The sequence below is a fragment of the Thalia democratica genome, chromosome 6, assembly GCF_965202585.1.
Source record: "Thalia democratica chromosome 6, ktThaDemo2.hap1.1, whole genome shotgun sequence".
Lineage (NCBI taxonomy): Eukaryota > Metazoa > Chordata > Thaliacea > Salpida > Salpidae > Thalia > Thalia democratica.
Genome location: NC_139170.1, coordinates 10,737,814 through 10,760,997, shown reverse-complemented (window position 1 = coordinate 10,760,997; position 23,184 = coordinate 10,737,814). Strand labels below are relative to the sequence as shown.

General features: G+C 25.1%; 2 protein-coding genes across 3 annotated transcripts in view; one reads left to right on the top strand and one right to left on the bottom strand.

The window, feature by feature from the left end:
- The first annotated feature begins 2,507 nt into the window (after positions 1-2,507).
- Positions 2,508-7,208, top strand: LOC145838718 (uncharacterized). Its single transcript, XM_082946343.1, has 7 exons — positions 2,508-2,685; positions 3,416-3,609; positions 4,954-5,070; positions 5,732-5,857; positions 6,135-6,255; positions 6,458-6,612; positions 7,044-7,208. Exons 1-7 carry the CDS (start codon positions 2,508-2,510, stop codon positions 7,206-7,208), a joined length of 1,056 nt encoding a protein of 351 aa, XP_082802469.1.
- Positions 7,209-19,357: 12,149 nt separating this feature from the next.
- Positions 19,358-23,184, bottom strand: part of LOC145837885 (BCAS3 microtubule associated cell migration factor-like) — a 70,655-nt gene continuing 66,828 nt past the window's right edge. Inside the window, exons 17-21 of one of the 2 annotated variants that reach the window (XM_082945367.1) lie at positions 22,326-22,438; positions 21,916-21,987; positions 21,165-21,235; positions 20,595-20,777; positions 19,358-20,412 (exon numbers count right to left, since the gene is read on the bottom strand). In XM_082945367.1, coding sequence (XP_082801493.1) covers positions 20,354-20,412; positions 20,595-20,777; positions 21,165-21,235; positions 21,916-21,987; positions 22,326-22,438 — 498 coding nt within the window. In that variant the 3' untranslated portion in view covers positions 19,358-20,353. The remainder of the gene's footprint in view (positions 20,413-20,594; positions 20,778-21,164; positions 21,236-21,915; positions 21,988-22,325; positions 22,439-23,184) is intronic. The other variant, XM_082945368.1, reaches the window with a different exon arrangement.

Sequence of the window (23,184 nt, the reverse complement as noted above, 5' to 3'; positions counted from 1 at the left end):
AAAATAACCCGTTATTTTACTGTACAGTACAAGCTTTATCAATATTTAAACAAAACATTTTAAAAGCAAAAACAAGTTATTAACATCCTAAGAGTTAACCATAAAAAAAAAGATACGTCATTACTTGCAAAAAACAAAGTTTCAATTCATTACTTCTAAATTATTCTAAATAAAAGTTCAAACTATAATTTAGGTTGTCAGAAATAAAATTGTCGGACTTTGAACTGACGAAATTTGAATAGTCAAAGCTTGCATTATATGTCAACAAAATTTAATATATGTAAAATGAGGATTTATTGAAAAAGTTTTTATCGGTTCTTTTGTTTTTTAATTAACTGATTTTTTAGGTTATGAGATGTTAAAAAATTATTTTATTTATGTTTTACGTATTTTGGGACATTAAATTTAATATTGATTGCTTATACAAAGCTTTCTGTTTCATCAATGAAATATTTTATTCAGATACTTTGTTGTTTTTAATTTTATCATTTTTTAAAAAATATAGAAAGTTTTCTAATTGGTTCCTTCATTATCAGTACAGTTATTCTAACATGATTATTACTTGTTAAAAAACTAGCTAGAAATTAAGTAACCATTCACTAAGTTTACCTTAATACTTTTAAGACAGTAAAAGTAATTACAATAATAACTTAAATAATGTTTTTGTTATAAAGTTTACCAAGGAAATTAGTGTAATACTTTAGTAACTGTTCTCAATTAAGTTATTAAAATTTATCTTTAAATAACTAGTTAAGAAATATCCAAGCAAGAACGTTTTCTACTATAAAATTTTTATTAAGTAGCTTAAATCTTTTAGATAAAAATCAGTTTTTTAATATTTTTTGTAAGTTCTGTAGTTTTATTTATGAAATCACTTTGGTTTTTTGGCTTAAACATATTGAATACAACTTTAATCTAATATTAAAACTATTAAAAGTTTTTCCACAGCTTTTCTAAGATACGCAATTACTGTATACAAAAGCCTTTTCTGTTTATTTTAACAATTTTAATAGTAGACTTAACTTACTAAAAACTTAAATAGTTTAAAGTAAGATAATATTTATTTGTTTTTATAAACATGTTTACGCTTTTTAAGTAAAATATTCACTGAGGTATTAAACTTATGTTAAACACATTTGCGATTATTTATAATACTTAGTAAAGCTTAGGCTAAAAATACTTAAAAACATTAGCTCTACATATATCCATATTATAAATATATTTATATATAAACGGGTACATTATTTACAATTTATTGAAAAAAACCTGTACAGATAATTTTGTTTCAGGTTTTTAGTTAAAACATCAATACAACAATCAAGTTTTTAGTTTTGTTATAAAATTAGTTCTTAAGCTCTGCAATTTAAAATTTTTAAAAAATTTACAGGTTACTTATTTAAGTGACTCTTTAGTTTTAGTATTTAATTGAAAAAGATACTGACACAATTTGCTTAAAACTTTTATTTTAACAAACTAAACTAACGTTTTGTTTCTTTAAACAAGATTGTTTAACCAAATATTTAAAGGAGATACAATAAAGTTAAGAACATTAATTTAAGTTTAAGCAAGAATTTTAACAACAAAAAAACGTACTGGTTTTGATAATTTGTTAGACTTTCAACAATATTTACAAAAGTTTTTTGAACTAATCAAGTACTAAATAAAAAAGTTTGTTGAGTTTTGTGAAAGTAAAAAAAGAAAAAAACAAAATTAATGATCAAACTTGTTTGTTTGTCTTTTAAAGTAGTTTGTTGTATTGAGTTGAAATGTTTTCGTTTCGTATGAGCTTAAAGTGTTATATTTTGACATACAGATAATAGCTCTTACTTACAAATCTAACATAATTTTAAACAGCTAAACTGTAAAATGAATTTTTAAAACTATACAGTTTAATATGATAAGGTTTTGTAGCTTTCACATGAAAAAGCTTTTAATATTTGTTTTAATCGTTTAATATCTGGTTATGAAAAATAGCTAGGTTTTTATTTTATGCTCAGTTATTTTGAAGAAACAGTTTGAGTTCTCTACATAAAGTGAGAACAAATATGCTATTTATTTCGCTCAAAGATAATAATTTCAATGATAGTTTACTGATTTTGCAAGTTAGTTAATTATTTTCAATGAATAACATAAAAATCAACTCTGAAAACCTTGTATATTTTTTATATTAAAAATAAAACATATTTAACTTTGTTTTTACATACTAAATTTTTTTCTGTTCTTTTTAACTTTAAAATAGTTTATAAAGTTTTTTATGACCATTATATAATACTCCCTGTACATTAGAAAAAAATTTGATTTTGTTCAAACTAAACTGATAAAGTAAGCTGACAATTATTTATTATTGTCTGTAATTTGCATGTTTTAAAAAACCATGTTATTTTACGTAATTTTTTATGAATACTTATATGTAAGACATTGTAAAAACAAAACTACTGATTTAAAAAAAAAAATTTGTAAATTACAAGCTCTTTTTAAGAAAATTGATATAAAAAAATATAATAAAAATGCATTGCAAAGTTACATCGCTGTTTGTCGGAAACCTAGACGGAAGCGTCACGCCTGATAATTTGTACGAACTATTTTCTGTGCACGGCGGAGTAGTTTCTACTTACGTCAGCCGAGACAAGAGAACAAAATTGTCTCGCGGGTACGGATTTGTCAACTTCTTTTGGGAAGACCATGGTCAGTGTTTAAAGTTTTTCGTTGAAGTTTTAATTTTTTTGAACTTAGCATTCAGCATTAAACTAGTTGTTTACATCTACAATAAGTATATATTTATAAATAATTATATAAATATAATAAAGAGCATTGTAAAACACTGAGTATTTTAATCGCTTTTTTTATGTCAACAAAACAAGAGAAATTATAAAAATGTGTAACGTGATGTTTGTATTATTTAAGTCTTTTTTTTACACTAGTTTATAGTATTTATATTAGTTTTAAATGCACTAAAAAACTTTTATTTTGTTCTACAACTTGGCTTAGATTTAAATTTATAATATGATCACAAAAAAAAATTTAAAAGTTTTGTAGTATTACGTTGTTAGTTCTAATTTACAAAAAATACTCATAAACTTTTTATTTATGATCATTTTTGTTTGTTGATAAACATTCTTTACTTTTGCAAGTTTCTTTTTCTTTTGTTTCATCTTGCATTCTGCTTGTTGTCTTCTACTTAAGTGACCTTATATGTAACGCTTATGTAAAAATTTAAACCATAAACAACATACCAAACATAGCTGGAAGATTTAGAAACTGATTCTTAGTGAACAGTTCTTTATTTAACTATATATAAAAACTTTATAAAAACAAAAGCAGTTTAATTTTACAAACACATTAATCTACAAAAAATAAAATGCGTTTCGTAACTCAGACATTTTCAATAAAAGTGCAACAAAATGTTTCTTTCTAGCTGCTGATGCAATCAAGAAAATGAACCTCGCCTTGTACAGAGGCAGGTACTTGCGAGTCATGTACAAAGAAAACAAGAGGGAAGATCGCTTCAACGTCAACTCCACTGTGCTGCTTCAAAACCTGCATCCTGAGGTGAGGGACAGTGACCTGATCGATTCGTTCAAAGAGTTCGGAACTGTACTCAGGTGCAAGGTTAGTCGTTAAATATGCGTTTAGTTGTCCACATACAAATATTTGCAGACTTTTTTAAACCCGTTTTGCAAAACGTTGTGTTGAGAAAAAAAATGTATAAGCAGTTTATTTATACTAGTTTGTTATTTAAATTATACTTGTAGAAAATAGTTTGTTTTCTGAATATAATAATAAAATTGAAATAGTATACGCTAAATACAGTGACCTCTCGCGAATTTACGCTCTAATTTGGTTACGCAATTTAAAATTCTCAATAAAAAATATTAATAAGAAAAAACAGCTTTTTTTGAAAAAAAAAACTAATAAAATACTTCTTTTAATTATTTCAAAGTTCTTACAATAGGGATTTTTAATCAAATGCACTACCAGAAAAAAACACCCATAGTAGGTATATTTGCCGGGTAGTTGTCTAAATAGCACAAGGGAACAAAATTGCACGAGCTCACGAAATTGCTCGAAGATACTTTTGCACGAGGGGATAAAATTGCACGAAAATAAAAATTCATGAAGATACTTTTCCACAAAGGGTCACTTTTGTACGGAGACAATTTTACATGGGTTTTTAAATAATTTTAATTTTTTAAATTTTCTTTTAATTAGGTTTATTTCTTTCTATCACTGTTACCCCTAAGCCTTATCCTCAGTCCATAAGTAATTATTTTTATTTATTATTTTTCTAAAGTTCAGGTTTTACTTTTTTATTAATTTTTTTAATTTTCATTATTTTTTATACTATCACTGTTACACCTAACCCTTACCCTCAGTCAGTAGCTTTTTATCTTTTTTGATTATTATTATTACTTTTAGATTTAATTATTTTTTTTTTCTACTTTTATTTTTACTCTCACTGTTACTACTAACCCTTACCCTAGGTCAGAAAATTTATTTTATTTTTATTTTTAATAAATTACTTTTTTTAAAGATTTATTTTTTAGTTCTATTTTTTTCATAGTTTTTTATTCACATGAAATAAATAACTCGTGCAAAATTGACCCTTGGTTCAAAACCATCTTCGTGCTATTTTGTTCTCTCAATTTCTCTCAATTTTTTGCCCTCGTGCAATTTTGGCTTTGTGCAATTATGTGCACTCATGCAATTTTGTTCTCGTGCAGTTTAGTCCCCTCGTGCAATTTAGTAACCTCGTGCATTTTTGTCTTTGTGAAATTTAGACCCGTTTTCATATTTGCCACATCTTGTCTGGTTATGCACTTTTACTGTGGACACAATCGGCGTAGATTTGCGAGAGATGACTGTATTCAATACTATAATGTGACTGTCGGCTAATCTATTACTGTTTATTTATTTTATGCGATTGGTCTGAACCAGTAATTTTTTCGACCAAAGGTTGCATTAGACAAGTACGGAAATTCTAAATGTTACGGGTTTGTTGCATTCGAAGATGAAAGTGTCGCTGACATTTGTGTGAGGAAACTGAACGGTCGGGAAGGTTGTGAAAGGACTGTGAGTTGAAGTTTATAACTTGCTTTGATAGGAAGTATTTGTTAAGTTATTAAAAGAAAAATATTGAAAAAAGTTTTTATCATTTTGGTAAACAAGTATTTCGACAAAATATTTTTTTTACTAAGTTTATAAAACTTGATTAGCAGTTTTTGTGAAAAATTAAATTTTTTAATGTATCAAAACCATTTTGCACATCAAAAGTTTTCATAATTACAAAGTTTTGACTGAAAGAAAATATAGTAGGATATTTTACTATGTATAAACTTTTTAACTGCTTGCTTTTTTAAATAAACCCGGCCTTAATTATATATGATATTTTAGCCCATGTTTTTAAAATAATGAATATTACTAGTTACAAACAGAAGTGAGAGAAATATATTACTTTTCTTCCAAATATATTAAACTTTTCTTTAAAATTAGTTGTTTGATAAAACTTATTTAATTTTCAGTAAATAAGACATTATCATGTTAACAAAGTTTATACAGTGAAGGTTTTTAAAAAATTTCAACAGCATTATGTAAAATTTTAAAATGTTAAAGTACTTATAAATTTAACGTACTATAGTTTATTCAGAACATTAGTTAAAAGCACAATAAAAATACTACGTTTATTTAAATTAAGTTCTTCTTGTTTGTTTATAAATGATTTTTCTATCTACAGATTTACGTGACAAAACTTAAGAGTCGAAGTGAGAGAATGAAACAATTGGACAAATGTTTTTCAAGCGTTTTCATAAAATCCTTTTCAAATGAGCTCAATGAAGATCAATTGATGGAAATATGTCAGGTATTTCTTTTTTCTAGTTATGTAGACCTAAAAATAATTTAAAAACAAAAAAGCGCTCAAAAATTTTGTGCGAGGACTTGGAACAAGAAAAAAACCTTCCGGAAGTTTAATATGTTTTAATAATATTAACTAATCAAGAACAATTACACATAGTTACAGTGTTATACTTGATTTAGAACTTGTTTAAACTAACTGGTTGTTGCATTGATTAGTATTTGTTTGTCATTGAAAAGCTTAGTTTAGAATATGTTTTAAAAACATATAATCAATTTTTTAGAAATATGGTCAAGTCGAAAGTGTAAGTGTAGGGCGTACAAACATGTTTGCAGTTGTCACCTTTTTTACTAGCGAAGGCGCTGAAACTGCTGTAAAAGAACTCAATAACCAGAACTTTGAAGGTTTGTTTGACAGTTTTACGTAAAAAAATAATACGTGCGTTTAGAAACAATTAAAATTAGTTTAAGAAAAAAATTAAAAATAAAATTATGCGTTGTTCATGTGATATGTTAGATTAATTTACTTTAGCTTTTATATTTCTGTCAACTGTATAACCTGCATTAACCGGACTAGAAAATATAACAAAATAGTAAATTTTACTAGACTTGAGCATTAAAGTGAGCAGAGCAAAAAGTCGAAGTCAAATAAACGATGAGCGACAGAAAATGGTGCTTTACCTAACCAACATACCACAAGGCGTGGGTAAAAATGAACTGGAAGAAAACTACCCTGAGTTGAAGAACATAAAACAATTGAAGGTTGGTTTGAGAAAAAACTAAAAACATCTAAGTAGCAAAACTGGAATATACTTATCTTTTTACCAAGTAGGAGCTTTTTTGTAAAAGTTGTAATTTTCTTGCTAAAAATGAAATGTTCTACTTAATGAAAATAAGAAAATTAAAAGTTTAAAAAACATTTGAGGTACATTTAAACAACCTCATTTAAAATTTGATTACTGTTACAAAACAACTTTTATCTGGTTTACATCTCAACTTAATAAACAGTTTAAACTAAATTAATAAGCGACAAAATACACAAACAAACTTATGCATGTTCTCTTATGCTCATAATAAAATTTAATAAACAAACTTTAACATTAAAAATTATATATAATCTATTCATTAACTATTAATTTTATTCAAATTACTATTTTAAAAATTATATTAAGTAGAAAAAAATATTTGTACAGACATACACACGAGAAAAGGATACCAGCAAAAACTACGCATTTGCCCATTTCGAATCAGCTGAGCAATCAAGTGCAGCATTGGATGCAATTAGTAAGAAAAAAATGAACGATGTCACTATACTAGCAAGTTACGCCAATCCAAAAGTACAAATCAAATACTGTTGACAACAACTGTACTAAAATTTCTATCAATGCTAATTTAGTTCCGAATGTTCTTCTATTAGTTTAAGGGTTATTATAATGATACACAAAAATGCGGATGATTGCTGTTCGAATAGATTTAACTATCTACTAAAACCTTATTTGTTGTGTATTTAATAAGAAAAATAATGCAAAACGCCATAAGTTAGTAAATAAATGTTGTAGTTAACTTTTGCAGATGAGTAGTCACGTTATAATATTTAATTTAAATTACTACTTAGTTCTCTCTTTTTTGCCATACATTTAATCATTCAAAGGTAGATGTAAATTTTATTAAGACTTAAAATACTTAAAAAAATAAAAAGGTAACAGCGTTTAAGTTACTACATCAATAAAAAATTAAGTTAAAAGTACCGGTAAAAAGAGTCTAAATTTTACTGTATACAGAAATCTTAAATCATATTCTCTAAAAAAGTTCAGATCGTTATAATTTTTTTTTGAAATAACATATAAAGAAGCATTTTATAGAGATCAGTTACTAAGAAATTGTTTTTATAAAATGATATACAGAATATAGAATAGAACTAACTTATAAAATATATTGTTCGCCATAGAAACAAAACCGGACAAGTTTTAAAAAATTGCTGCAAATACAACGTATCATTTATATTAAATATTAACTGAAAATAAGTATATTTTGAAAAAACAGAAGCTTAAGGTTAATAATATTTATTAATAATATCTTAGTAATTATAAAAAAGATGAAAAAAAATGTTTTGATACTTTTAATCAAGCTTTTCAAAGAAACTGACAACTTGCAACTGTGAAAAAAATTCCTAAATTAGCCAAACTTCTACATTAGAGTGATAGCTACTATTTAAAGTTAGTGTTGTTAAGAATTTTAAACTACTTCCATTTTTTATCTATCTTTACCAAATTGGAAATATAATAAAATATTTGATTCAAATTAACAATTTATTATGTGCTTATAGTAAGTATAAAAACAGCCTGTTTAAATAAACTAACCATGTTAAAAAAAAACATGTATAAACATATTTATTTTGTAACATGTGTCTATTTACATTTTTTAAGCCCATATACCCTTAATTTTCATTAACTATAGTTTATTGATACGACAAAAATAAAAAAGGCTCAAAATATTTGGTCCTAGGACCTAGTGCACGAAGAACCTTTTGGTTTTCGAGTCGCACACCACGGATACCTTTTAATGTCATGTCCAGGACAATGAGTTTTTTGTTTTAAAAAATCAAAGGGTTTTAAACTTAATGTAAAAGCGATCGTTATTTATGAACCGATAATTAAAGTTTTTGTTCATTAATAAAAAAAATTCATTAATTTATATAATAGTAATGTTATGATTAAACTATTCGTCGTTAAAAGAAAAATTCCAGTTAAAATATTTATTTTTTTACCGATCCTTACAAGTTGTTAATTGTTACTTCTTAAGTATACAATAAGACTTTATATTTATAATAACAATTTGCACAGTATTTTTATTTATCTAAATGACATACGTTCTTCTTTATTAAAAAATTAAATATAAAATTCAAACAGAATTTAAAGAACTGTATACATTTATTTATTTACTAAAAAAGATTATAAATTAACAACTAATAGTATAAACAATGTATGTTGATCACTCACTCTGCAAAAGGGTCAATATGCACAAAAAGTAAACTTGTAGTGTAATATTATTAAAAGTTATATGCTGTACATTTAATACAACTTAAAAAATATAAACTCTACAGTTCCTAAAAATCATACATTTAGTATTTAGCACAAGGTAAAATAATTACTTATTGTATCTAAAGCTATATAAGCCAGGAGTATTATAAAACATTATTTTCCTCTAATCCTATTTATTGTATTATTCTATCCTAACTATTTAATTCTTCACCTAATCTAACTATTCGGCTTTAAATGTCATAAATATTGTTTTAATGTTGTATTTGATAAAAGGATATATAGTTTTTTGAATTCCTACAATCTTAAGTTATTAACTTGTATTAAAGAACCAACATCTAACTTTCGATTGTAGTAGAGTTAAAATTTGTTAGTTAATGCTTGTTGTCTTAATCCCAGTCTTAATGTCTTAATTTGCAGTGTGAGTGATTAATTGTTTGTTGCACCTACTATAAGTAACAAATCTACAAGGACTATGGCGTATATTTAAATAAGTGCACATATTTATTCTTTTGTTTTATATTTTTTTATGCAGTACTTAATTTCTACTGAATTTCTTCGAACCGTTTAAATTTTTTAATAAGAGAAGCATATATTAGTTAAATAAAAAAAAATATTGTGCAAGTTGATTAAATACTGCATATTCTAACAGACTTGTTTTGCAAGGGTTCGTATAAAGAAACTATAAGCTAGTAATTTTGAATATAAACTTATATTTTTTGATTGTAATAAAATTTAAGGGGTAAAGGAGGTCATGAATGAAGTTTTTTAGTTTTTTAGAAGTTTTAAGGAATTCTATCATAAAATATTTTTCGTATGTAAATACAACTAGTAAAAGCTTAGAGGCTGCAAAAAATAAAAACCTTTTTTAATCATTAAATGAGACTGCTAATTGTGTTAGAAATAAAAACCTTAAACTTGATTCGCTAAAACGTTTTTTTTTATAGTCAGTTATTTTGAAACATTTTTTTTTACTCAGGTTTTACTTTTTTCACTAGTTAAGTTTTAACTAATATAGTTGAGAGGTTAAAAAAACTATAGAAAATTATACTTATTTGTCAATAATTGTTTTCAACTAACTTTTAATTAAATAAGTACCTTATTTAGTTTTAAATCTTTATTGTGTCTCAATATAATAACTTTTAGTAGAATATTAGGTTTACTGATTTATTAATATGATAAATTTTTATAGCTTTTGCTTCTAAAAGTTTTAATAAACCAAGTTAAGCTATGAAGTTATCACTGAAATTTAAACCAGAATAAAATGAGGTGTGTTTAAAAAGTCCACCTAAAATTAACATATAATTCTTTAATAGGGCTATACAAAAATACTTTATATAAAGTCTTTTCAACAATAACCCATAAGTAAAAGAGTCTTAGTACAGTAAATGGAGTATATGGTATATAGTTTTAAACAAACGTCGGCATTCTACTGCCGTCTGAATTGTAAAACAAAAATATTCTTATGGCCGCAGTTATATAAAATAGTTGTTATAATCATTAAATGATATTATTCTTAACAAAGAAAAAGCCATAACTTATGCAATAACAAAACTTTTACGACAACCAAATACTATTTTTACAAACTAAAATTATGTTTTTGAATAGTTTTGGAATAAAAAAATTAAAACTTTAATTTTAGATCTGACTAGAAAATATTAGCACCAAACAACATGAGTTTAATCCAGTACAACCCTTTGATGCACAAAAATATAAATAAGAATACTTTCAAAACTAAGCAAGCATTATGCTTTTAAAATTATTATTTTAATCTTCTACAAAATTTCAGTGTATTTTTCATTTTAATCAGTGTGTTTTAGTTTAGTGCTTTTTTTTTTTATATATATTGAAATAAAATTTAGCTTAGTTTTAGTAATAACATTTCAACTTAATCGTTAATTTTGTTTTAGTAACTGTTATTTATCAATATTAAGTTGATTAGAGTGTAAAGGCTTAAACTTTAAGCAAACTTTTTGGAATTTATGTTTGTTTTTATTCCTGACATTAAACACTCTTCAAAATGAGCAGAACTTTACTTGTTTTTAAAAAAAAAGTATCATTGCTCACATTTCAAATTTTTAAAACTGCTTAATTTTTACCAATTTTTAATTACCTCATTTTAATTGTTTTAGATACATACATTATGAAAATATTCATGTATATTTATATTTTCATTAGAAAGTTTTAACATTTTTATCTAGAAAACATTAGCGTTCGGCTATGCAAGATACGATAGAGTTTTTGTTTAAATTCTAAAAAGATTTGATATATGTGAATTATAATAGTCGTAGCTAATATTTTATTTTAATTTATTGGTTTATAATTTTTCGAAATTGTATGTAGTACACCAGGTAATTACATTTTAACTGTTAGAACTGAATTGAAATACTATATATCGTAAGATAGAATAAAAACCTGCTCTTTAATGTTTAATAGGTATTAAAATTAACATAACTAAATTTAAAAGTAATTAATAAATCACATATTTTGTTTAATGGAATCTTAATTTTAATTCTGAAATGAAATATATAACAAAAGGCTAAGGCCTGATGGCATAGAGGTCCTTTTGACGGCATTGAAAACTCTCTGAGTTGAGATTAAATATAAAAAAAAATTGAAAAAAAGAAAATTTAACATCGGAAAGAAAGTACTTGGCTTGTAGAGATTTTTATGAAAAAAGTTGGACTAGAATTGATCAGATAAAAAAAACTAAATGATAAAAGCTTGCATTTTAATTTATCAGATGGTAGTTGTACGTTGACAGGAAATAATCAATTAACACGTAAATTCATAATCTAACAATCTTCGTAAATTTTATTTTAAAAATTGTATGTTATGGTTTTTTCTATGTTTTTTAACAGTGAAACTTGTTGGTTAGTAACATACTGCTAACTAAAAAGAAACCTTTAGACCTTATGTACAGTTTTAGAATGAAAAACAACTGTTTAAAAACTAACAAATTTGAGCTTTTTATACAAAATTCTTTAATTGTGACCTTCATTAGATTTTTAGTACTGTTAATTGAACGACAAAAAAGTGCTTAAAACATTTGGTCAAAAGACTTAATGTACAAAAAGCTTTTCGGTTGTAGAGTGTACACCTTTTGGATACAGTTTAGCATCATTGTCTAGGACAAGTTAATTTAGTTATTGTTTAGTATAATAATTAGTCCTTCAAAATTATAATTATTAATTATATTTAAATTTTGCTTTTAAAAGTATTGTAATTGTTTACAACACAGGTTAAAAAAATTTACAATGTCTATGAAGTCATTTATACAAACCAAACGCACAATACTTTTTCTGGTAAATCTTTTTTTATTTTATTTTAGCTAACTATAGATGCTTCATTTAAAAGGTAGTGATGTAGTCGTCTCAAATAAAATATTTCATTTAAACTATGTATAAACAAGCATAAGTTTGTAGTGTTTCTTTGCACACTTTGCATAACTTAAAGAAGAAGAAAATAGTATGGACTTTTTAGAATAAAGTGAAATAGTACTTCAGCAGATATTTTTTTTACGACCAAGATTGATGATAAGAGTAAAAAATATAAAAAAGTATTGCAAAAAAAGATGTCAATGTAATCGTTGACACTTTTACCAAAAATTTTTATGTGATTTTGAACCTATATAAGAAAAATCTACAAATTGTTCAGAAAAAAATAAGCAGAAGATTTGTCTATTTAGGAAATAAAATCACTAAAAGTCTGTATTAAAGATTTTCCAATTGTAGCTAACAAATGCCCTCATAAAATCTTTGGTACTTTAAATATTTACATCTCGTCATTTCTAATAAGTTTGTGAGCAGATATCAACACTAGTACACAACATTAATCAAGTTAAATTAATAAGTGTCTTAATTTGTATTGTGGTGATAACTGCTTGCTTGTTGTTTAAAGCATTATAAAAGTTCAAACTGTTTTGTAAAGTAAAATAACAGTATCATGTTTGATTTTGTATAGAAAAACTCAAATGTTATGCATATTTTAAAAATGAAAAAGGTCACTAAATATAACTGATACTCTTTTATATCAATGGTACATACTCTTAAAAAATTGTCTATGAAAACTACACTAAACATTTCTTCAAAAATTACTCCACATTAAAGTTGTCTAAACTATGGTTTAAAGTATCTTTCTAGAATATTTAATTTCTAAATTGATCTTATGTTTACTTAATACATTTTTCTATTAAACAAACTAACATTACTATACAATCTAATAACGAAAAACATAAAGCTATTTTTATAAGAATACTTTTTTTCTCTGTAGTCTGCTACTTTTTTTTACCAATACTAAACATTAAAAATATTTTATTTTACCTTTTTTTTTTGGCTCAACTAACATATACATTAAGTTTGTTTAAGTAAGTTTTATAAAAACTCATTTTCATATTCTAAAACTGTCAGCAAAAGAAACATATACATGTATCATTATAACTAAAAAGCTTGTTTAAAGCATGTTTTATTTTACGTAAATTCCCTTTTTAATTGATAAAAATCTTACTTTTAGTTCCTAAACCAAAGATGCATAAGGAAAAAACAAGACAAAATACTAAAACATGATAAATTAATAAAAAGTAACATTGCTATTAATTCTATTTAAATTTAGATAGTGAACTGTTTTTTTTAATATACTTACAAACTTTTATAACAACAGGTAAACATATATATAGGTTATAAATATGATAAAGATTTATACCAATTTAATAAAAGTATTTCATTGAAACAAATTAAACTCTGTTAAAGGCCTAACTAAATTAAAAAAGATGTAAGAATTTCTTTTAAACTTTTAAAAGTTGAGAAAAATATCAAAATTAAATATTCTGTAACCTTTCATTTATCAAAAAAAAAACCATTATTTTTATTAGTATATTGTTCATTAATTTCAAAAGTAAACAAGATTCAAAAAGTTTTTTAAGGACCCATTGTACGAAAAAACTTTTTGGTTATCGAATCTTACACTACGTTTAATGTCTTGTCCAGTATTATATTTAACTATAATTTTTAGAAATTTTAAAATAAAAAAGCTAATGTAATTTTTATTTAAACTAAGTCAGTCTGATTCACAGAATAGGAAAAAGTTTTTAAATATTTCTATAATTTAAATAGGTTTGAGATCTTTAGAAATGTTTTTTCAAATTAACTGCTAATACTGTTATAATCACATATTTATTAAACAGTAAATTTATCGGTGTTAATATTTCTTCTGTGGCAGGGGCGTAGCGTGGAGAGGGACGCTGGCGCATGCGTGACACCCAAAAAAAATAAGTAAAAACAAAATGCAATATCTTTATCCTTTATTGTTTTTTTTTGCTTAATTTGCCTTTTTTCAACTATGTTTTTCTACTATTCGAAAAGTAAAACAAAATTTTGAATACCAATTAGTGACAAGTTAGGGAAATTACAAAGTATACTGATTCGGTACGTAATTGCAATTGCGCACCGATGTTGATGAAAAACTCCATAAGGAAAAAATTTATAACTTCATTAACTTCATCAGAATTTAGACTCAAACAGTACGCAACTAGTTAGTGCACCGCAGTAGTATAACCTCATGGAAGATTTTTTTACAATGACAAATGCTAACATATTGTTAAGAAACCATAAAGCTAAACCTGTTTTATAGTGATAATGATTCAAGAATAAACAAACTGTAGTAAAAATAGCAATAAACAAATGCTAATAAAATAAAAATAAATTGATAATAAAATAAAAAAATACTAACAATATAATTTAAAAGAAAAATAACAAAAAACAGAAAAAAATAAAAAATAAGTTAAAACAAATAATAAACAAACAGTTCATACTGTGATTACAGTTTTAATCTCACTATAAAAAAAAGTATTGTTTGAATTGATTAAACTTAAAAATTTTTTTAAGTAGTTTTTTTTTATCAAGTAACAAACACATCAAACTTTGTTATTTTATCAGCAATAAAGTTTAAAGTTAATTAATTTTTGTAGCAAGTTATTTTAAAATTTCTTTAGTCACATCATGAATAAATTTGTAGCAACTTGTAAAACAGAATTTTTTACAATCAATTTTTAGTCTAAAAGACATAATTGAATAATTTTAAATTTTCTTTTAAATCAAATTTTAAATGATATTTAAAAAATTTCTTTCTACCAAATGTTTGTAGTATTTCAAAAATGCTATTCCCTAAAGATCTTAGAAAAACTGAATTTAAGATAATTAAAAAGTTATATTTGTTGTGAATTTTTAAAAGCATTGAAAAAGTTAACCTTAAAAAAATTATCTTTCAAACATTTTGTTTTGTATCAGAAAAATTTAGTAAAATCTTTCCACACACTCAGGATAACTCAAGATTTTATAAAGTTTTGGAAAACTTTAGTATGACTCAGTAAAGGTCATGATTACTAAGAATGTTTTAAGTATTTTAAGCTCAGGCTGACTAAGGATAGACTTGTTTTTTTTAACTCAGGGTAGATTTAGTGGTTTTAAAAGCTTTTTTATAAAGCTTAGTTTCTATTAGTTTGTAACAATAAAAAAAATCTGTAAAAGAATTTAAAATGCTTATTATGACACATGAAATTTTTAAACTAACTCAGGACAGTTATTTTGACTCAAAGAGTGGCAAGGCAATCCTGATATCTTCAAAGTTATTTTTTTTTGTAAAACATGTTTTATAATACTAAAGAAAAAGTAAACATAAGTAATATTGTATGGAATGTTGCTAGAATAAAGATATGTCAGGTAGGAAAATTATCTGAAGTTCCAAAGCTTGAATTGAAAAATAGCAGACCAACACCAGATATTGCTATTACCCAAGACTGCAGTTCAAGTGGTTTGAAATTTTTGATTTTAATTTTGTTTATATTTCAGGTTTTCTTCAGTTATTAAGATTTATTTTTACAGTTTTATATTGTAATATAGGTAAAAATGTAGAAGTTAAAAAAAAACTAGCTCTTTAGATTTCTCCTACAAAAAATTTAAAACTTTCAATTTTAATACTAAAGATTTAACATTTTTATATAAAAGATAAAGATAGTATATTAAAAGCTGCAACAAACTAAAAGTATGAGTTATTTTGAGTTTAATTTTAATACGATCCTTTTTTGTTGATATAAAACAGATATTGAACATTATTTAGAAATTGCACAGAGAAAAATGCTTTGAGGTATTAATTGTTATACTTAGTTGACTATTTATTTGTAGTTTAAGGCCATAGGGGGCTTAAGCATGTTTTTTAGAAGTTGATCTTATTTGAAAGATTTTTTTTAAGCTTTAAGATGCTTTTTATTGTATTAAAAAAATCGAATTACTTTTTGAGATATGACCAGTCAAAGTCGGGCCGCATAAAAGGTTACCTATTGGAAGGAAAAAACTAAAACAGCGAAAAAAGGCTAGTTTGTTTAAAATCTATCTCCTTCATTTTTCAAGCAATCTTCTTCAAACTTTAACAGTTTAATCTTTATACAATAACAGAAAAACATTACTTGTAAATTTAAAAATTTGTAGTAAAAACATATTTTTTTTGAAAGAAAATGACTTTTTTTTTTATAAATTTTTTTTTAATTTTAATTATCTAAATTCATCAGTAACATTTTTTTTCTTGTAATTTAAGAAACATTTTCTAAAATTTGAAGAAGATTGCTTAAAAAATAAAGTAGGAGATAGATTTTTAGTAACTTTTTAAATTTCCGAGAAAATTGACCCCGAAAAATTTGCGGCCCACAGGTCTTAATTTAGGTGATTTGTTGAAAAAAATTTGCGCACCCCCTGACCAAAATACCACGCTACGCCACTGTTCTGTGGTATAATTTATTTACAAAGTGTAAATAAAACTCAAGATCAAAGAAGCCTCTATAAAACTTCTAACCTTTTAAAGTTAATTACATGTCATTATACTAAACCTATTGCTGTATAATTTTAATGAGCTTCCCATGAATAAAACTAAAGGTGTTTTTGCTTCAATACAATGATAAAGTGTTATGAGAAATATTATTTACTATAGTTGCAAATAATAAAATTTTTAGAAAAAACATGCGTTTAGCATTTAAAATCGCTGAGATATTCATAAAGTAACTTTTATGTAGCTAAAAACTAAATTTTCACGTAAAAATTTTCTCGGCTTACTTTGTAGTCAAAGTCTTAAATAGTTAACACTGTTATGAAACCCTTAAATATTGTGAGTTATTGATTGGTAGAGCTCATTAAATTAAAAGAAAGAACACATACATCGAGAAAATAAAACATAGAATGACAAATTCCAATACCTTAAAAGAACGTTTTTGTCATGCTTCAAAACTAAGATTTTAATTAAAATATTTGAAGGTTAAATTGCATGCCAATGAGGTTTTTTTTTCAGATAAAAACGTTAATACTTTGGTTTAACTTTTGTATTGGTCTTTTGTTTTTTCATCCTACGAAAAGTACTAATTTTCTGTATTTATCAAAAGCGTTATTATAAATTGAGAACATAAATCGTTTATTGGACGAAAAAAAGCGCTCAAAGTTAATGGTCCTGGATCTGGTGTATGAATCATCCGTTCGGTTATTAAGTTGCACACCGCTCGGGTACAGTTTAACGTCTTGTCCAGGACAAGTAAAAGATAAAGAGAAGTATTATATATATATAAAAGTTTTTATATCATAGTTTTTATTTAAACAAGAACTAACTATTTAATACACTTACGAAATTTTTGAGCGAAACGTAGTTTTACTGAAACATTTTTTGATGAACAAGAATATAGAGTTTTATGTTTACTGTAACCCTTCTACTAGTCATGATTTACAAAAAGAACTTTGTTTGACTAACTACAAAGGTATATTTTTATTTATCAATTAAAGTATTTCTAATGCTTATTTACATCTTGAAATAAAAATAACTTTTAAGAAATTTTATGTACCAAAAAGTTTTGTCATATTTTTTGAAGAACTTTTTATGTTTTTATTAAAAAAAACTAGTTAATAATAACACAGCGAAAAATACATTTAATGCAAGTATTGTATTTAAAATTAGAAAAAAATTAACAATTAGCAGAAATATTATGATTGGGTAGCTGTCAAATTTGCCAGGCGTACAAAATGCACGAGGGCACAAAATTGCATGAAGATAGTTTTGCACGAAGACACTTTTGCATGGAGACATTTTTGTACGGGCTAAATTTATTTTTTACTACCACTGTTACACCTAACCCTCGGTCGGTAGCTTTTTTTTTAAATTTATTTATATTCATTTATTTATATTCATTTTTTTATAACAAATTTCATTAGTTATTTTTACTATCACTGTTACCCCTAACCCTTATCTTCGGTCAGCTTTTTTTTTATTATTTTTTTTTAGCTTTTTTTCTGTTTTTTATATTTTTTTGTCTGTTTTTTTTACTCTTATGCAAAAATGACCCCCCGTGCAAAATTGTTCCATGCAATTTTCTCCCCTCGTGCAAAAGTATACTCGTATAATTTTGTGCCCTCGTGCAACTTTGTCTTCGTGCAATTTAGTAACCTCGTGCAATTTTGATTTGTTCCCATTATGATTTTAATAGCAAGAGTACTCTTATTAACAATATCAATCTATTATTATTTTACTTCAAAGGAACTACAAACTGTTAAACAACTTTGATACAAATTTTTTAATTTATGCAGTGGTTTGGATTACAATAATACGTTTCTTTTTCAAAGTAATCTTATTAGAGGAGAGACCATCTACATAACTTTACTTAATTGACACTATGAGTAGTTAGTTCCAGGCAGAAAATTAATAAGAGCCGTTTTACCAAATTGTTGCTTCATGAAAAATATTTTAAAGCAAAAGTTTAAATCTAGTCAATTACTTTTAAAAATAAATTAACGTGATGTCAATTATTAGTATAATGTTATTGCTTTTAAATTAATTTTAAACTAAGGCTTTTAAGGAAATTAGACATTTATATTTTTTATAATTTTAACTAGATTCAGTTTGCTTGTAATTAATTATAAAGCTTTCTAGCGATTAACTTTGCTGTAACTTTTAGCAAAAAATACTAATTATATAACAAATATTTCTGACCTTTTTTTTAATTTTACTAGACTTTAATTGTTTGTGATAGTTTGTAAACTATTTTTAAGCATATTAATTTTAAAAGTTAATACGTTTGTGATTTGGGTTTTATAATTAACATACATTTTAAATCTTATGATATATTAGAATAATCGTGTGGTGATTTTTCAAAAAAAGAAAAAGTGTGTAAATGATGTTTGTAATTTTGAGGTTATTAAATAATCTTACATTTCTTAGCTTATTATGGATAATCTTATATATCTTAAAAAAGATTATAAATAATCTTTTACATACTAAATATACAAGTTTATACTTTATTCATTGTTTTATTCTATGTTATTAAAATAACTGTCAAAAATTATCTTTTATTCATAAAAAGATTAATGATTCTTTCAAAATTTGTTCAGTTTATTTAAAAAAAAACAAAACATTTTATTGTTTAGTAAAATTAAACAAACAACAGCTTTTTCAAGCAAAAAAAATCTGGATAATATCAAAGAGTAATTATATTTTACTCTAAACTTTTTAGAAGTAAAACTAAAATAATGTTTGTTCGAAAATAAAAAGATTAAAAAGTATCTTAGTACCTCAAAAGCAATTATAGAAACCAATTTGAGCTACCAAACTTTAAATAATCAAATATATATAGACAAGGCTACCATAAATCTTAATGACTAACTATAAGTTATATGCAGCAGATTATAGAAAATTTAAGTATTGCACTTTTTAAGTGTTTAATAGCTTAAAAACATGAATTTATATAAGATATTATTTTTCTGTGATGAACTGAGTAATGAATATTGAAAAAACCTGCACATTTTTAATGTTTCTTGGATTTGTGTTTATACTTAACAACATTTAATATTTAAAAAAGTGATTTATAAAATTGAGAAACAAAACTTTCACATTTACATTAGATTTAGGCATTTTTGTAAATACTTTGTTTCGAACTAATTAAGGAGCATTTTAATCAGAAATGTAATAAAAAGCTTAGAACTCATTTTAAAATGTACGTGCCTTGTTACAATGGAAATTTTGCATCAAAAATTTGCATCACTAGTCTTGCTACAGCATGGTTTACGAAACAGAAGTATTTTGGAAAAAAAAAACTTATCTGTCGATTAAGACAAAACTATCATCAAAAAAGATAACACAAAAGTACTTAAGACAGCAGACAAAGAATAAAATGAAAAATTTTGTGTCTAAAGGCTGAAATCTTTATGACGTCATAGGTAAAGTTTTAAGTAAAAAGAAATATCAAAAACCTGAGTGCCAAACGACGTACATTTTTTAAAATTTGTTTAAAATGTACATCTTTCAAAAATACTGTTAAGAGGGTTGCAAAAAGTTAACTTTTCAAGTATTGGCAGAAAGTTTCGCGAAATCACACACAAATACTCATTATGACGTCACAAAAGCTATGATGAAACCACACAGACGAAGACACTTTTGTTGGCAGATTATTCGGGTTCGACCTCCGGATCTGAGAGATCTTGCAGGGAGACATACTCATCGTTAACTATTAATAATTAATTTTAGTACCTTATGTATTAACAGGATTATCAAAAAAAAAGAAGTCTTTTTGTAACAAAACTTTAAATGACGTTGTTAAGAATAATAGTCCATTGTGAAAAAATTCAAAATTTACCTGTATTAAAAACACTAAAGTATGTAACGAATATAATTAAAAAAATTAGTTACCAGTAGGAAATTTCATTGCGAACAATTCTTCAGGTTTATCATCGTCAAACAACTGATTAGTCGGCTTGTAATTGTCACTTTCATTGATGGCGTCCTGTATCTGCTGCCTGATGATTTGCTGATTCTTCGCCAAAGTCTCTTCTGATTGGTTGAAAAACGAGCTATTTATGCGATCCAATGTTCCTATTGGTCGATTGTTTGTTTTGGTGATATTCATTTAAAAATTACTACTAATTATCAGTTTTTATACAAATAAAAACATATTAACTAACTGTAGGCTTAAATTATCAGTAGTTTTAGTAAAATCGTAGCTGCTTAGTTTATAGTTTGTTTAGCTTTGATGAGCATTCAAACTTTGGTGTTAAATCTCAAATGCAAAAACTAAACAACAACTTTAAAAGTCACAATAATATGTCTTTTATGTAAGTATTAACTTATTGACTATTACTTGCTGATTTTTTTATACTTGACTGAGGCCATGTTACTTGGATTTTGAGTCAATTTACAGCTTATGTTTTTTATTGTTATCAAATGGTTATAGTTTGATCGTAATATTAAAACCCAACTGACCGGAACCAACTTGCATTACGTCATTGTTGTCCAAATTCCTCTTATTGGTGATTGAAATCGGCGCAGAAGCTCTGAACAAAATAAAATTAAGTAAGAAGTTTCCTTAAGTTTTGAGCTTTAATTTTAAAAATGCGCATCTTACATTAGCTTTTAAGTTTAAAAAGATAATAATTAATAAGAGTAAAAAGTAAAAACCAGTTTTATGTAAGGTAGACAGCCGTTTATGAAAAAATGATTGTACTTATTTTGTATAAGAAAGTTGTTTAAAATGCCCCCAACTCTATAACTCATTTATTTCCAAAAAAAATTCGTTTTTCAAGTATAAACTTATTTAAACTGATTTTATATCTGTTCTAAATGTAGCTATCTTTGAAAAAGAGTTTGATAGAAATTGTTTAAAAATTAACTTTTGAAAAATGTCAATAAAAACTATCTTATTGCAATCTTTTTTTAACTTTCCAAAAATTTCAAATAATTAAACAAGTGAATAATTAAAAAGAAAACAAAACACATAAAATATCTAATTAAAAAAAAATTTGTATTTTACAAATCGTGCTTTTTAATTTTCAAATTTACACATCTTGAATGAACGTTACTGATATTATGTGTTAAACATAAAACTTTAACTTAAACAACGTATGACTTTAATGAAACTTAATAAATAGTAACACTTTTATAATTTGCTAAATGTATAACAAATTACAAAAAATAAATACAAAAACATGTAGCAAAAGAAAAATTAGAAACTAACAAATTACTGGTGATGTGCGAATCGAAATAGTTTGAATTTTCCGTTTGATGCCTCGCGTCAGCTAGTACCGAACTGTGTTTATGAATCATGATTGAAAATATAGATTTACTGACTAAACATAAAAATAACAGTTCAAAAAAAATCTTTAAAATAAACTAAATTAAAATAAGTTAACACATGAAATGGTAATGGAAAAACAAGCTAAACAAACAAAAACTCTAAAATCCGATTTTATTACGACGAACTAAATAAATAAAAAAATTTCAAGGAAAATATTCGATCTCACAGTTATGCATCTGTAAAATCATCACATTCTGAAGTTTAAAGCATCATTTATTTTTATCACCTTTATAATTAACGAAACACTTTTAATGAAACAGCGGAAAACATTTGTTTGTGACGTCACAAACCTGGATTGTGCGGTGAGGCACGGCGTGGTGTCGGGCAGGCCGTACGGGGCGAAGTTGAACTGGGGTCCCAGCCACAATCTTCTGTGGGGTCCCTCGTGCGTGTAGTTCTCCACCTGTATGACGTAATAATGCATCATTTCCGTTGTTTTAGTGAACAATTATAAAATAAAGAACTGAAGTGTTTTTGTTTCAGAGTTCGTTTTTATTATTTTTAATAAATTTATTAACAGTTTTTAATAAAAAATGTGGAAATTTAAATTAGCTTTGTGAAAAGTGTGCACAATAAAGTACTTTTAACACAAGATGTGATGGTGAACATATTTATTGTTTTTAATCTTCAAGTTTTTGATACAAACTAAATAAGTAAAACAGTTTTTAACAACATCTTTCTCTTTTTTTTTTAATTTGTTGTTTTGTTCAACATAAACACTAAAAAGAAGTTTTGCGGTTTACAATGGAAGTTGACTAGTAATAAGTTAAGTACTAATTTCAAAAGTAATAAACAGCAATACTTGGTTTATTTCCCAACAATTAAGTTTGTTTTATCTACCGAAAGTTATAAGTGTATAAAAATAGAAAACTTATAAGTTCACTGGAAAAAATAAATTAAAACATCTTTATAAATTTGTTTAATTTCAAGGTGGTATTACACCATTTTGTCTGATAAGTTGAACTTTTTTTAAATGTTGGAAAGAGAGTTTAATATATGCTTTTGTTCCAACTACCTAATCATGCAAATAAAATATATTTAATTAACAAATTCAACGCACCTAAAAATTAGTTTTGTGGAAAATATTCTTAAACAGATAAAGTAAACCGATAACACGCAGGCAGTAATATCTATTCGCTAAAATCTTGA